This window comes from Haliotis asinina, chromosome 2 (genome assembly GCF_037392515.1).
Source record: "Haliotis asinina isolate JCU_RB_2024 chromosome 2, JCU_Hal_asi_v2, whole genome shotgun sequence".
In the NCBI taxonomy this organism is placed as follows: Eukaryota; Metazoa; Mollusca; class Gastropoda; order Lepetellida; family Haliotidae; genus Haliotis; species Haliotis asinina.
In genome coordinates, this window is record NC_090281.1 from 81053090 (window position 1) to 81068413 (window position 15324).

The 15324-nt window shown below is 41.4% G+C and overlaps 1 protein-coding gene across 1 annotated transcript in view; it reads left to right on the forward strand.

Moving 5' to 3' along the window:
• Positions 1-15324, forward strand: part of LOC137274429 (sterol-4-alpha-carboxylate 3-dehydrogenase, decarboxylating-like) — a 65236-nt gene that overhangs the window by 11913 nt on the left and 37999 nt on the right. The window contains exon 4 of the mRNA XM_067807603.1: positions 9142-9270. Coding sequence (XP_067663704.1) covers positions 9142-9270 — 129 coding nt within the window. The remainder of the gene's footprint in view (positions 1-9141; positions 9271-15324) is intronic.

Sequence of the window (15324 nt, forward strand, 5' to 3'; positions counted from 1 at the left end):
ACAGAGAAATGAAGGTTAAGTTGCACACGACAAATACTTCAAATATCATAGCTTTGCTTAGCTTTTGCTTAGCTTTGCTTAGCTTTAGCTTAGCTTTGCTTAGCTTTGCTTAGCTTTAGCATACTATATATGCTACTGGTTGGTCGGTCTTTAGCACGAGCTTAGCGTGTTTAGTTTCAGCGAGCTGTTTCTTCACCCGTTCCCGTTCTAATTTACTCATCACATCGTTCTCTCTCAAACACTCCTCGAACGAATCCCTGTCCTTACAGTGAAATAAGGCCACCCATCGCGTCTGCTCCCTGAGGTCTTTCAACACCGAGTTGAACTTCTGCGTTAGCACCCAGACGCTGTGATTTGCATGCCGGCCGGAGAAGGCCAGGTACGATAGCATGTCTCTCTTTTTTGTTATCTCGCGATTAGCGCTGCAGTCGTCCAGTATGAACAGCGTCGGTTCCCCTTTAAATTTCTCGTGAAGAGCTTTCAACCAGTCCTGCAGGCGTGTTCCAGGGTCGATTTTGTGTACGTCCGGGTCCGTCATCACCCAAGGTCGCGCGTACGTTTTATTCATGCTCAGAGTAGGGCACATGATAACGATGTTATCGAACACATCCTTGTAGTAACCCTCCAACATATCCAACACGAAAACGGTCTTCCCACAGCCAGTCTGCCCGCACACTATGGCGCAGTGTGGGTCAGTGGGTAGTGGGGGGTACCCCCCATCAGTAGATGGCTTGCACAAATCTCCCATTGTCTATATTAAGTTGCGCGTCCATAATAACGTACAGATATAATTTCAACTTACCAGCGGTTTGAGCCTTCTTAGTAATCTGGATGGTTATCCCTTCGCTGCCGTTATCTATACGGCGCCCGCTACCGTGCAGTTTATCATCATCCGTGGATCGCATGTCCAACCATAGTGCGTACTTGGTGGTCAGGTATTCACCGATCTGCACAGAGCCGAGGTCCAGGTCCTTTGTTATGTAATCCCCCACTGGTAGCTTTTTTATCTCATCCCACTGCTGGTGTGGTCTCATACCATGACTGAACAGCTGGTTGGGCACGCCCTCGATGGTCACTTCCACCTTTTCAATCTCGGGGTTGAAAAACTTCTCGCTGTCCCTCCGGAATGGCTCGTAATCCTCCACGGGGACGACCAGTATACCTTTCATCGATCGCGCCGGCACGTTCAGGTTGATATTCCACACAGTGTCGCTCTTATCTCGCACGACTGATCTATGCCTCAGTACGCGATCGTACAGGATAGCCATCTTCCCAGAATACTGGTTTCGAACCTGCCTGGCCAGCTCCGGGCTAGTGACCATGTCGAACTCCAGAGAGATGTTGTCTATGGCATAACTAGCCTCATCACCGTTCGGCGTACGCACTACTTTACTATAGTCGTTAAACGTGAGCTCGTATTCGAGCCTATCACCCAGCGCGGCCTGGTAAAATGGCGCGTGTCCCGTGAGCAACTCGAAGTCGAGCGGCACGCAGAATCGATTCCCGTATGCTAGAGCGATGGCCTTTTCACCGTCCGATAGCTTGTCTTGCTGGTCTGTCGTGAAGACGTATCCTATGCGCGCCCGGGTTGATTTGCTGATGCCCTGGTACACATCATTGACTCGTTCTCCCTCGCTTTTCCAGAGATCCTTGTAGCAGTGAAACACGTCGCTGTCGTCGATGCTCAGCACCTCGTTACCGCTGATCTTGACGGTCGTTTTCTTGATGATACCTCGACCCACGTTCCGCACTAGCTCGCGTTTGTCGTTGTCGGAGGTCAACGTGATATTGAACGCCAGTCGAACAGTGCCTGGTACAATGAGGTCATTCTCACCAAGGTTTGGAAATCTAACCAGCAGAGTTTGATTCTGGTCTATCTTGCTGGGATTGTTGGTGATGGTCACCGACTGGCGCACGGCTCTGGCTCCTAATGGCTCTCTCAATCTTCTGAAAGGATCTAATTTTCTGCCGTACATTGTTATATATAAATAAAATATATTTAAATACTAATGGATGAAGACATAGATATGACGGAAATACCGGGCGCTAGTGCCCAGGCATTCGATGATGAGCAGGAGACCTCATTTACTAGTTCACCATTGAACCAAGAACTCTTGGCAACAACGGTAGATGATTATTACGAAAGTTTAAGAAGTGATAAATACTACGTTGATCCACAGGGCCGATACCTTGATAATTTTTTTATTGATACAAAGGGTGTTCTACGCCTTAAGTCTAACCCAGGGGTTGACCTCGTTAACAAGCGCAATAAAAAACCACTGGCCTTATCAACTCTAGCCAGACGCCATGGTGTCGAATTTATCCGTGAACATCTAAACATGCATGATTACGTTGGCACAATACCTAAGGCCGTTGTTGAAGATCTGCAAGCTACCAGATCCCACCTCACCACTAGAGATGAAATGACACCACAGCGTGCTACAGAAGCCTCAGACAGCATAGAAAAACTGTTGAGCACCTACTGGGACAAACCGTTACCGGGGTTTGACTTTCCGGTAAGGGAACTGCGCGGCTTAGACGAAGCCGTGAAACGCGTGCGTGGAGAACTCGTGAACAACATGGGGAAACTGAACGAAATCGACGAGCACATCGCTAGGGAAAAAACCAAACTCAACGAAACTGAAAACGATGATATGAAGCGCCGTATCAATGAACGACTACGCGATTTAGAAGACGAGAGACGTACACGATTGGAATCCGCTTCCTCGAATCGTGAACAGCTTCGATCCCAGATCAGTCGTATTCGGGAAACAATCGATAGAATACTGAATGAGGATACAACTTTAGCCAACAGGATTCGGATATTGTTCCGGGAGCAAGGGATCACCATCGTCAGCATTCTGACTGCATTGGGTTTCATTATATCAACCCTGGTGGTGTCACTGACAGGGGGAACCCCTGTGGGGCCTGCCGGCGGCGGGGGAACTCCAAGTGGCGGTGGTGGTGTTAAAGACTGGATAAAAAAACTCGGGGAAGGCCTAGCTAAACTGGCTGGTAAAGCCGCCGAAGCCCTTCCCGGCATCCTGGGTAGCATTGTCTCGTGGTTGTTGAGCGCTCTGTCTAAAACTGCCATGTGGCTCAGTCAAAACCTGTGGGCAGCCATCGTCGCCGTGGCTGGTCTGGTGTACGTAGCGGCTAAGAAATCTTTAACCAAATAAGTCCCAAAGTTACCCCACCAACCACTAGGGCTGTTTTATTATCAATATGCTGCTGATAGGGGGGTACCCCCACATGCACATGAGGGTGTGTGGGGGACACATGAACTTTAGGCTCCGGGGGTGGCGCCACTATACCCTTTTCACGTGGTTGGGTGTGTGGGATATGTGGGGTGTTAATATCGGGGTTGATACCCAACTTTTGGTCCGCCGTGGCTATAACTATTTCGTTGTTATAACCCACCACTTTTTTTACTCTCAGTTGCATATCACTCGGAGCCATGTACAACCCCACGCCGAACACGTAATTGACTTTCGATCTGGCGTGTTCTAACATTTTTTGGTAACGGTCGATGGCCCGCGGGAGATCAACTGGAGAATTGATAGCATCCTCAACGTTGGCAACGAACTGTTTCTGAGCGTCGAAAGCAGTTCCCTTACCGATGATGTTGGAACGCGTTTGTGACTGCGCACCCAACAGCGCCCACACGTACGTTCGAATCGAGTCGTTCAAGCGTATTGTACCAGCACGAGTGAATCCTTTCGATGTTTTTGAGATCATTTTAGTCCAGGCTGTGGCTGCATCAGGATTGGTTTGCTTTATACAGCTGACATGGATCTTTTCATTCGTTGTGGGGCCTGTAAATGTATGACGGTTTGGGTTGTATGAACCATCTTTAGAACCGGCATAATATGTTCCGGACCTGTAGAAGTACACGAGAACTATACCGAGACCATGGTTCACACCAGGAAGGCGAAAGTCTTTATTCGTTGGAATCTCAAACTCCCCACAAATACGTTCATAAGCGCGTCTATCATAGGGGTTATTCGTCATACTCCACGCTTTATCTTGGGGGAGAGGAGCACTTATTTCCTTCAATATTCGTCTCGTTTGATAATAAATATGAAACAAAATAACCGCCTTACTCAGTTCGTCTATACCGTAGTCTGGTGTCACACCCGACCCTGTCGTCGCACACCACACAGCAAAGTTTAGTTGGTTCTGCCAAAACTGCATTGGGTTTTGATTCCAGTTTACCACCGCCTGCGCGTTATTAACGGACACGATATATTTTTCAAAGATATTAATAAAGGTTGTTTTAAACCCCGTACCATCTGCATTCACCACGATTTTCAAGTGTGCTAAATCCATATTATAATATATAAATTATATATTATAATATGTACATAACACTTCCAGGAATAACGAGCGGTGAGGCCGTTCAGCTGACGCACGCGATCGATAACACGTCAGGTCAACTCGAAGTCGCACTCTGCGATATCACCTACCTACCGCAATGGACTAACATCAACGTCAGCAACAATAAGCTGTTCGTCAGTGGAACTCGCAGTCAGATAACTGACGGCTACTACAGTGTGTGCTCTCTAAACGACGAGGTCTTCAAACCCCTGGGAGCCGAACTCAAGATGAACGACTCAAACGGCACAGTGGTGTTAATCAACAACGGAAGAACCTCATTGAGGCTCGGCCGACCATTAGCGAGGATACTCGGTATGTCTCCTGACGAGATAAAACCAACAACAACCGTCACAGGCACGAAGTTACCCGATCTAGTACCGTACCGAGAGCTGTACATTCATCTCGATCAGGTGAGCACAACGTACAACATTCAAGGAGGTCACCCTTCCACTATACTGAGAGCAGTGCCGGTGAAAACTGAGAAATTCAACGACGGTAGAACCGAGTCGTTTTCACCACGGCAGTATAAGAGATTAACCCAGGGCAACATACCTGAGCTGACAATATCGGTGTTAGATATAAATCATAATCCTGTAAATATAGGATACCTCAGCTTAACGCTTCACGTAACATGACCAGCGCACAAGGGCCCGGAGTGAAAAAATGCGTCAATATCGGGATCTCCGATCTCGGAGACACACGCGGTTTCGACGCTCCCGGAGTAGATGGTAAATCGTATGCCTTGCAACTGAAAAACAACATTTACAAACGCGTTGAAATCCCCTCCGGTGGAACCCTAAGTGATATAGTAGATACCACAAGAGCAATAGTCAACACTAAGTACACCCTTGTCAACACCGGTGATAATAATTGGGTAATATACCCATCGTTCGGTGGTAAACTGTTCGACTTAGACGATGTTGAGAGCACTACCGTCGTCAAAAACAAACCATATATGCTCGTCTTCACCGAAGATGACAAGTGGGTGTTGTTACCCGAGAACGACTGGTTTATCAATATTAGACTCGTCTCCCCCTACGTGTTCACTGATAACAAAGACAACCACCTAAACAAAGTCGTGAACAATGGAATTCTGCTCGTGGCTTACGTACCAACTCAGAGACGTAGTATAGTCGTCAGCCCAGTCAACACTATAGCAGCCCACATGCTATCGAGTAAACCAACCATACAAAACGTGAAATTGCAGTTGGTGTCTGAATTCGAAGGCGTGGTCAAGATACTAGAGAGTCTGCCGGCAAACTCAACACTGATCATCAAAGTCTACCTAGGGGAACCATCGGTGAATGATGTCGAGATCGTGAAGGGGATCAAACTCGGGTGGGTGAAACAACACCAGTTTCAAGTTTGCAACGTTTACGTGCGGGTGGGTGTCGACTCCAAGACCAGTCTGCAGGGGGTCAACGTGATCGTGGAAAATAAGATATCACTAATCAATATCTTCCTGCCTGACAACATACACTTCATGGGTATGAAGTTAACCCCTGAATTATTATCAGAAAACCAGTTGGAAATTATATCGTAATAGTATAATAATGACCAGTCATCATCCCAACACTACACTTAACGACCTGGGAGATACGGAGGGATTCGATCAGCCTGGTGAGGAAGATGAATTTTACATCCTGCACTTCAAAGACAACGTGTACAGACGGGTGTCGTTATCAGATTTAAAAGAACCCAAATGGCTGATCAATTTAATATTCACCTCACCTTATATCACAACAAAAGGGGGGTGGAGGTTTATCTCTAAGATTACGAATAACGGTATCTGGCCCGGGGGTTTCATTACTGGGAATGAAGCAACAGACACGGTATATTTTTATGAAGGAAAAATTGGATTAGGTTCTGGAATAGAAAGTAAATTAACATTTAGCAGTATGTATTTACACGAAAGGCAGCTTGAGATATCCTCCCCTTTCACACTCATCATAGAAGTCATGTTTACGTATTTTGACCAGGAAAACTCCTCAAGAGTACACCAATTTTTACCCGGGGTGTCAATACACTGGTTTGACGAACACCTAAACCAATATTGTCGTATTGTTATACAACAGGATACCCCCACGGGTCCTATAAACCGCTTAATAAGCCTCAGTGGGGTTTTTATTACAACAGGAAAGTCTATTAGCCTCTCACCTATTGCCCTGAGTAGAAGTCTAGAACTTGTAGACTTCAAATACATTGATAGATTTTTAACTGAACCCCAATTAAAATATCTTTCAAAATATATATTATAGGATGGGTCTGTACCCAGTCGTAGAGGAAGTAGCGAAGACGTTGGAAACCGTAGATGGGTTCCGCTTGAGGCAGTTATGTGATGTGAAACGTCAACTAGAACAAGACCGTGACACGCGAAAAGCATTATGTAAAAAGTACAATAGAGCTTTCAATATCGTGGACGGGGCTGACACTGCCCTTATGACAACCAGCATGGGACTAGGGGCGGCAGGCGTTGGGTTGTTAACCACCATCGTGGCTGCACCTATAGTGCTAGGTTTTGAAATAACGGCAGGGGTGGTAGGGTTGGCAGGGTTGGCGCTTAAGTTAGTATCACGCAGGCTTAATCGTAAGGCATTGAAACACGACGAGATCAGGGTTCTGGCCGAAGCAAAACTCAACACAGTGAGTGAGCGTATTTCCACGGCACTCTCTGATAGTAAGATCTCAGAAGAGGAGTTTCGTTCAATCCTCTCTGAACTCACAAAATATAACGGAATGAAACAAGATATTCGGTCTAAGTCTCGTAAGTCTGCTATCAGCGAGGACGAGAAAAAAAAGTACATAGCACAGGGAATACAAAAAGCCCAGCAAGCCTTTATTATGAACACCAAAGAGATCGTAGGCGGTTCACGTTAAACTGTTTCATCGATATAAACATGACATAGGGGAACACGAGGGCGATAGCCGTAAGCGAGCCACCGATCCTATATGGTCAGTCAAAACTTACAACATAGATAAAGTGGATATGAAAGCCGACGAACCTAACTTATACTACTTGAGGGATGGGCCGGGTAGGGGATTTGTAAGAGAAGAATTATTGATCGTACCGTACGGCACAGTGTTACCTCCTTCCAAGGCACAGTAATTACCGCCAACTTTTTTGTAGTAGGGGTAATAGTAGCAAGAGCTAAGGGCCCAACCAAAGCCTTATTTAGTAAATAAGGCTTTGTAGAGACATTTTGTGAAAGTGTTTTAAAACCCCCATTCCCTATACTACTCAGGGACCAATAAATTGGAATGCTAGCGGGAACACTGAATGAGAGATGCTCTTACATCTTTGAATGGCTAATGACAAACTGTAAAACTTTCCATGATAAGTGTGGACTAGTACAGCATTATCACACGTATATGCACTGTGGATGTATTAATCCTTTAATCTATGGCATAGAATACAAGCCGATTCTGTGTATATGGTGAATTGTTTACCTGTTCAAGGGCACTGATCTGAAGAAATGCCCTGGGACTGGTCGTTGACTATGTATTTTTTATGTGCATCCCACAGTGATATCCAAGAAATCTCAATTAGTTTTTTATGCATGCTGCTGCAACCTATCAAGTTAATCCAGGCTGTCAGTATTAGAAAGGGACATAATTCTGCCAGTACTCTTTGCCCAGATTATGGTGGGAAAGTCTGTAAACTGGTTGCATGACAGTATTTGACAATTTTGCAATGTACTGTTTTGTGTAGGAGAAAACACATCTCCGAGGTTTTGGTAGACAGTGTAAAACTGGAAGGAGAGGGATTTCTCGACCCCGATGGTTTTACATTTTCTACCAAAACCGAGAAGTTTTTTCTCTAACATATATACCGTCATTGATGGGTAATTACAATGTAGATGATCATTGAATGAAACTACATAACGATAACAGATGCGCACGTAAAATGAATAATTTAACCTCATCACCTTCGTCGGCCCGGTGGCCATGCGGTAGAGCGTCTGACCACTGATCTGAGATATGTGGTTCCAAACATGTATTCTGAGTTTAATCTTGAACAATAGTTTTCAACTGACTTCAAGCACCCCAGTAAAAACTGGGAAGCAGGCTTCCTGATGAAAAGTGAAACCTGGGAAGATGTCTTTTTAGCAAAAAGTAAAACCTGTCCCTTCGAAACAAAAAACTCAAATGCGGTTATTCTGGGAAAACAAGAGATGACCTAATATATAGTGAGAAGCACACTTTAGGTTTATATGTTTTGAATCACATCTAGCATTCATATCAACTTTCTCACCGAAGTGTCTGGCCTTGTCAAGATATATTGTACTGTAAAGCATTTATGTCGGGAGGTCATCTCAAAATTTTTAGATTTAAAAAAAAATCTTTAATCCTCGCAGTGCCACAAGGGCCTGTATGCCACTGTGGTAAATGTTGATATATATCTTTCCAGCTCCTGGTATGGACAAATAGTGCCATTGTGATATATGCTGATATACTTCTGCCCAACACCTGGTGTTGACAAACAGTGCCAGTGTGGTTTATGCAGGGATTGAGAAAGGCAGGGGCCATTGACCATTTTGCACATCTTAATGAAAAATAGCCCATTAAAATTTTGAATTTTACCATTGATACAGGGACAGTGAACCATTCTAAATTCAGCAAAGGGCAAATAATCCCCATAATGGCCCATTGTCAAAGTTCCAAATCCCTGCATATGTCCATATATATATATATGTATATATCTGCCTAACACCTGGTGTTGACATATAGTGCCAGTGTGATATATGTTGATTTATTTTTCCTCAGCGCCTGGTGTTGACGAGCAGTGCCAGTGTAGTGTATGAGGGAAAAGATATCCAGAATGGTAGAGAAGATCTTCCTTATGCTGCCAAACCTATAGACTACTACACAGAAACCAAAATACTGCAGGAAAAGGTATGTAGGTATTTTGAAGTTATTCAAGTCAGTGTGTTTCTGTTGAGATTTCTGCTTCTTATAAGGGGACTAAAACAGCGCATCACCCTTGTATCACCATGACCAGGCAACTATCACTGTGAGTTGATCTGTTTCCTTTTACCAGCATGTGCCCGTGTTTTACTAGTGAAAATGTCAAAGGACATTGATATTTATTGTCAAACAAGTCCTGGAGACCAGCGATAAGTTTACCTGGTTAAAATATTTCCACCAAATAAGCAATGAAAATTACTGTTAAGAATAAAGGAAACTGCCTCATAAATTTTATCAATCTTAACCCACAGGCAAACTGTAGCGCAAATGGGGTTACGCAGCATAGAGAATATGACAAGTCTTCTTATATGCGAGCAAAGGTTGGCAACGTACTTTCCTCGCTTCGGATCAAAAAATATTTTTCATGTCAAAATTAAATATCTCCACCATCAAAGGTTAACTTCTGTTTCCTCACTTGACTGTGCTCTCACATTTCTTATCCCATGTTTAGTAATTACTCACGTGAAATATGTTTTATTCAACATTTTAAACGCCACACTTACTATTCAGATCGTTCTTCGCCTCCATGACCCCTGCCAGCCTCCGTTTGAACGGAGTGACAGAACAAGAATAAGCAGAAATTAGAAAGAAATACCACATTGCCTAATTTTATCATGAACCTGTTGGAGTTTATTTGTCTTATCTGTCGTCACTATTGGTAGAATTTTCGTAACATTTATTCTACCTAAAAAACTCTTCTGGTGCAATGGGCGAATGACGCAGGGGAGGTAACTGTAAGTATTCCATATAGAATAATACCCTCCTGTTCCTTTACCCCGTTGAACCGGAAGCTGGAAGGGGTAATGGAGGCAAAGAACGGTCTGATATACCACGAGTTGCACTTAAAATGTTGAATTAAAAATATTTCACGTGAGTAATTGTACAACATGGGGTTGCAAATGTGAGAGCATAACCCAGTGAAAAAATGGGTGTATATTTTTAATGGTGGCGATATTTAATTTTGAAGTGAAAAATATTTTTCGAACCAAAGTGAGGAAAGTATGTTGCAAACCTTTGCTCGCTTCGCTCGCTTGTTAGAAGACTGGTCGCCTCGCATTCAACAGAAGTGCTTCAAACAGTTCAAAATTAAAATTCAGGTGTTCATTAAGATAAACACGTTGTTCACTGGTCCCTCAGGGTCCATGGGCTCATGTACCCTTGCGACCAGTGAACAACTTATAGTGTATTCGTTGCAGCCATAAAATTCTGCACCATATATGATATGTGTATGGAATTCCTTGTCTGTTTTAAGTAACAACCCCTGATGACTATTGTGATTGGCTAGATGCCTTGCTTAATCCAGATGTTAATTATGTATAAGGCATTTTGGCATGATGGTATAGTGTATCAGATACCAATGCTCTTTTGGGACCAGTATTAAAAACTTTATAGAGTAGGGAAATTGAAAACTAAGTTTACTGTTTAAGAGTGGCAGCATAAAAAAAGCTGAAGCTGTCTTTTGTTTAGGTTCCAAATGAGAATTTGATGTTAACAAGAAAGAATCTACTTCAGATTCCAGCTAAACAATTCATGAAACTGAATAAAAAATCCAGGAAATTCAATAACAAGAGAATTCAATGTCTACTGCATGACAATCATAAATAATCAGGGGCAAGTGTCTTGTTTTTTGGTATTGGTAGCATGATACTTGACATGCAGCAGTTAATGTCATTTCACATTTCATGTTCAGTTGGAATTTAATATGTTTATTCTTATTATGAACAGAGACACACATGCTTAGTCATGGTTATATCCTAGTTAAAATGGAAAAGAAGTGGACTGGTCAAAATAATAAGACACTGGTTTGTTTGAGGCTGTGCCATGAACTTGTCAATTTGAAAATCGCCAAAAACACTGTTTGACTTCCAGGTAACTACTCCAACCGCTTTGCTTTGTTGATTTGCATCCCTTTGGCATGCCAGAATCCAAATGTCATGGGTTCAATTTTCACATGGCCATGATTATGAGTATCAGTGTTACCATGCTCTTTGCCTGTTAAAACAAATCTCTGACCTCATTATAAATTATACATTGTAATGTTATCATATGGTGAATGTTCTCAAAATGGTTATGTTTTTTGTAAAGGTGCAATTTCATAATTGATCAAAATATATAAATCAGAAAATGGTAGTAGCTAGGATGTTTGCCATTATGTAAAAAACATGTTTCGAAAATTTTGCAGTTAATCCTTTGAGCCTGCTTACTGTAAAATAAACAGTATAACTATATCTCCCATGAAGAAAGTTTTTATGTTGGTAGTCATGACGTTTCATTCGTCAGTGACACTTCCATAGAAGATTTTTATCAGAACTTTTTAGAGGTATAAAAAAAAGAATTAAAGTTGAAAGGAAACTACTATCTACTATTTGCTGTTTGGCCTGAACATGCTGTTAAGTTAAGAGAGCATTCTGTCTTGGAGGTCTGCTGTTCAACTCATGCTTCCAAAGAATGTAATCCCTTAAACCATTTAGGATTGCATTAATGTGAAGGTTATACCCTTAAGTAGAATGGGTTTTTGTCTAAACTTAACTAAAAATAACAGTGATGTTTATACATAAACCTGTTTCCTGGAACAGTTGCATGTTATGAAAAACATTGTGCTAAACAGTTAATTGACTTCGTAAGTGGACGTTACTGCTTGATGGATTTGAAATGGTAAAAATTGTAATTTATTTTGAAATGGATCTTTTATTTATTAGTTTGACTTTGAACTGTATTATAATTTGCTACAACTTCTATTTTTATGTGATATTTTCTCATGCCCTACAACCTCTTTTCTAAAGTACATTGGTTGTAAGTTTGGTGAGTGTGGTAAAGTCAATCTCCCTGTTAAAGTTTTATTGTTTTACCCACCAAACTGGGTATTTGACTTTTTTTTTGAACAGGACTACTTTTTACACATAAAGGTTTGGGTTAGGATAAGAGCACAGGTTGTGAAGGAGATGCTGTCATAACTGACAGTGTCTATTCTAGGACTCGCGATTGCGGGATTCGTGCTAATAATGATCAAATCGCGCCTCATAAAAACAACAGAATGCGAACTGTCGCGCATAGTACTTTGCTCCCTAACTACCTTTAAAAAAATATACGAAAAAAGCTTTATGTTGACAAGGAATGACATTCTAAATCGGAGTTGGCCACAGAGTCAAGTTCGAGTAACAACATGTAAACATAACAGAGTAATCTCCCTTGTTTAAAACCACTATCGGCACAGGGGAAACAAAATTCCATTCCTGTCAGTATGAAAATAGATAATGTTTTTCGATGAAGTTATGATTTGATTTAATTAATTAATTGACAACATTAGAGTATGAACTCTAAACATAGTGCTTGTGTACAACACTTGCAAAACACTGTTTCGTCGATCTTTTTTAGAACATCAGTTCGTTTTAGCTTCATTTTCGAAATCAGACAATATTATCACTTAAAGTTGCGAAATTGAATACGAAATTCTTATTTTCAACGGTTTGTGGTACTTAGGCGTGAATAATGCCACGCAAAAGAATGAAAATAAGTGACTTTTTAGCACAAAAAACACTGAGAAAGCAACAGTGTCCGCCATGTCTCCCTAGACCGATATGTCTATTAAGGAGACCTGTAAATCGAAAGGCGAGCAAAACTCAGAGACTGACCCTGGTCCCTCTGACTCTGAAAAAAAAAATAAAACAAGTGTTTTTCAGAAAAAAATGGTTGCAAGAATGGCCATGGCTCTCTCAAAATGAGCTTTGTGCTATGATATGTGACTATTGTAGCCAAAATAAAATGAGCAGAAGTTTCACTGGTGGTGGTTGCAATAACTTTTGTACATCCACACTATTTTGGAAGACGGTAATACAAGTATTCCCCCCTACATTTTCCAAATCCCCCTCCTTTTTTTGTATGGGACAACAAATCCCCCCTAGATTTTCAGTTCTAGAATAGACACTGAACTGATGCAATTATAGTATCCACCAGGTTTTCACAGATACAGATGATGAGAATATTTGATGCTTTATGTTGGTCGTTGTTACTATGAAAGGGTTTCATTTTGTGAAAGGCTGTGAAATGGAAAGCATAACATGTGAAAACTTTATAAATAAATCTCGGCATATACAGAATCTTTTACTTTTGTCTTATGCAAAATGTTATATAATATTACATTATTTGTTGTACATTTGTCAATACTATCAATAATTAAAATTAACCGAAATTAATTAAATGGCACTGCTGACAGCAAATATTGTTGGTAGATTGTTCTTGTTGAGATTTTTACCAGCTGACCCCATACATGTGAGCTACAGTGTTGATGTGACAGTGCCCCCTATTTCATTGAAGCTCTCGGGGTAGTGGGGTAGCCTAGTGGTTAAAGCATTTGCTTGTCACGCCTGGGTTCAATTTCCCACATGGGTGCAAATTGTGAAGCCCATTTCTGGTGTCCCCCATGGTGATTTTGTTGGAATAATACAAAAAAGCGGCTTAAAACTTCACTCACTCGCTCACAGAAAAAGGTAAAAACAAAGAGGAAGAACTGCTAGTAGTAATTCAGATGTGAACACTATATGGATGAACAACTTAAGAACAAATTATACCCTTACTTAGATTAAGGTGATCTTCAGACTTTATCAGTTTTCCAACAAAAAATCATGCTTCAAGATAATCAATCATGCTACCTGTGTTAAATGTACACACTTGTCATGAGACATTTGTTTAAAAAATGCATATACCAAACACATTGTCTTCCTCTTTACATTAACTCCCCTGAATTTAGAATGGGCCACTGCCCTTGTATCATTAGTAAACTTCCAAATTTTAATGGGCCATTTTTTATTCTGATGTGCAAAGTGGCCCATGGTCCCTGCCTTTCCAAATCCCTTAGACTGACCCATGAAGGTCCAAATTGGTCTTTAGTAACCCATGCTTGCCACAATAGGTGACTATGCTTGTCATAAGAGGCAATTGACGGGATTGGGTGTTCAAGCTGTCTTGGTTTACACATGTCATTGGTTCCCAATTGTGTAGATCGATGCGCATGTTGTTCATCACTGGATTGTCTGGTCCAGACTCGATTATTCACAGGCCATCATATAGCTGCAATATTGCCGAATGTGGCATAAAGTCAAACTCACTCACTCACTGTTTACAGACTGTCTAAATGTGTGAATGTCAATCAGTTGTTAATCTATTGTTGAGTATACCCACATGACATTTAGTCCCCTGCTGTGATTTACATGTCGACCAGCATTAGAGTGTAACACTTTGTTGTTTACTCAAACTATCTCCTTTGTCATATCAGTTCCGGTAAACTATGTTCTGCGTAGATCATGACGTTGGCTTCTAATAAATGTGCTCGCCTGGTGTATTTGAGTTCAATATTGGCAGCTGTGACGTAGAAAAATGTTGTAAGTAATTGACCATAGCTTGAACATGTTTACCTTCTTGATAACTGATTGACTGGCTTGTGTGTGTCAGTTAATCATTGAAACTGCACTTGAAATGAATACTACCCCCTGTGTAATATATGCTCGTATTGTACAGGTGTTGTGTCAGATTTATAAGTGCATGATTAAAAATCTTCAAAGAGCCTGAATGCACAGAACTTTTGGTAGCATTTACATTATGAATATGTTCCTGTATTCATTCCTTTATATATACATGTTCAAGGATTCATTTAAAAACATTTAATTTGAGATTTGTCATTTCATCTTTTGACAAGCTACGTGTGCTAGTTTACTAGTAAGTGTTAGCCTCTGATAGAGCTTGGGAGATAAGAAATCTTAATCAATGTGAAAGGATTATTATTTAACTTGGTGAATATGATGGTATGTTTTTCTGTGAAAGATCAAAGTTTGATTCTGCACATGATAAACTGTGTGATCTACTGTTGGACATCACACCATTTAGATATGGTAACAACAAACAGATTAAATATATATGTTTTTTATCTTTATTGTTTTTAATGTTTAATCATGAAGACATATTTTTCAAACTTTGTACCATTGTTTA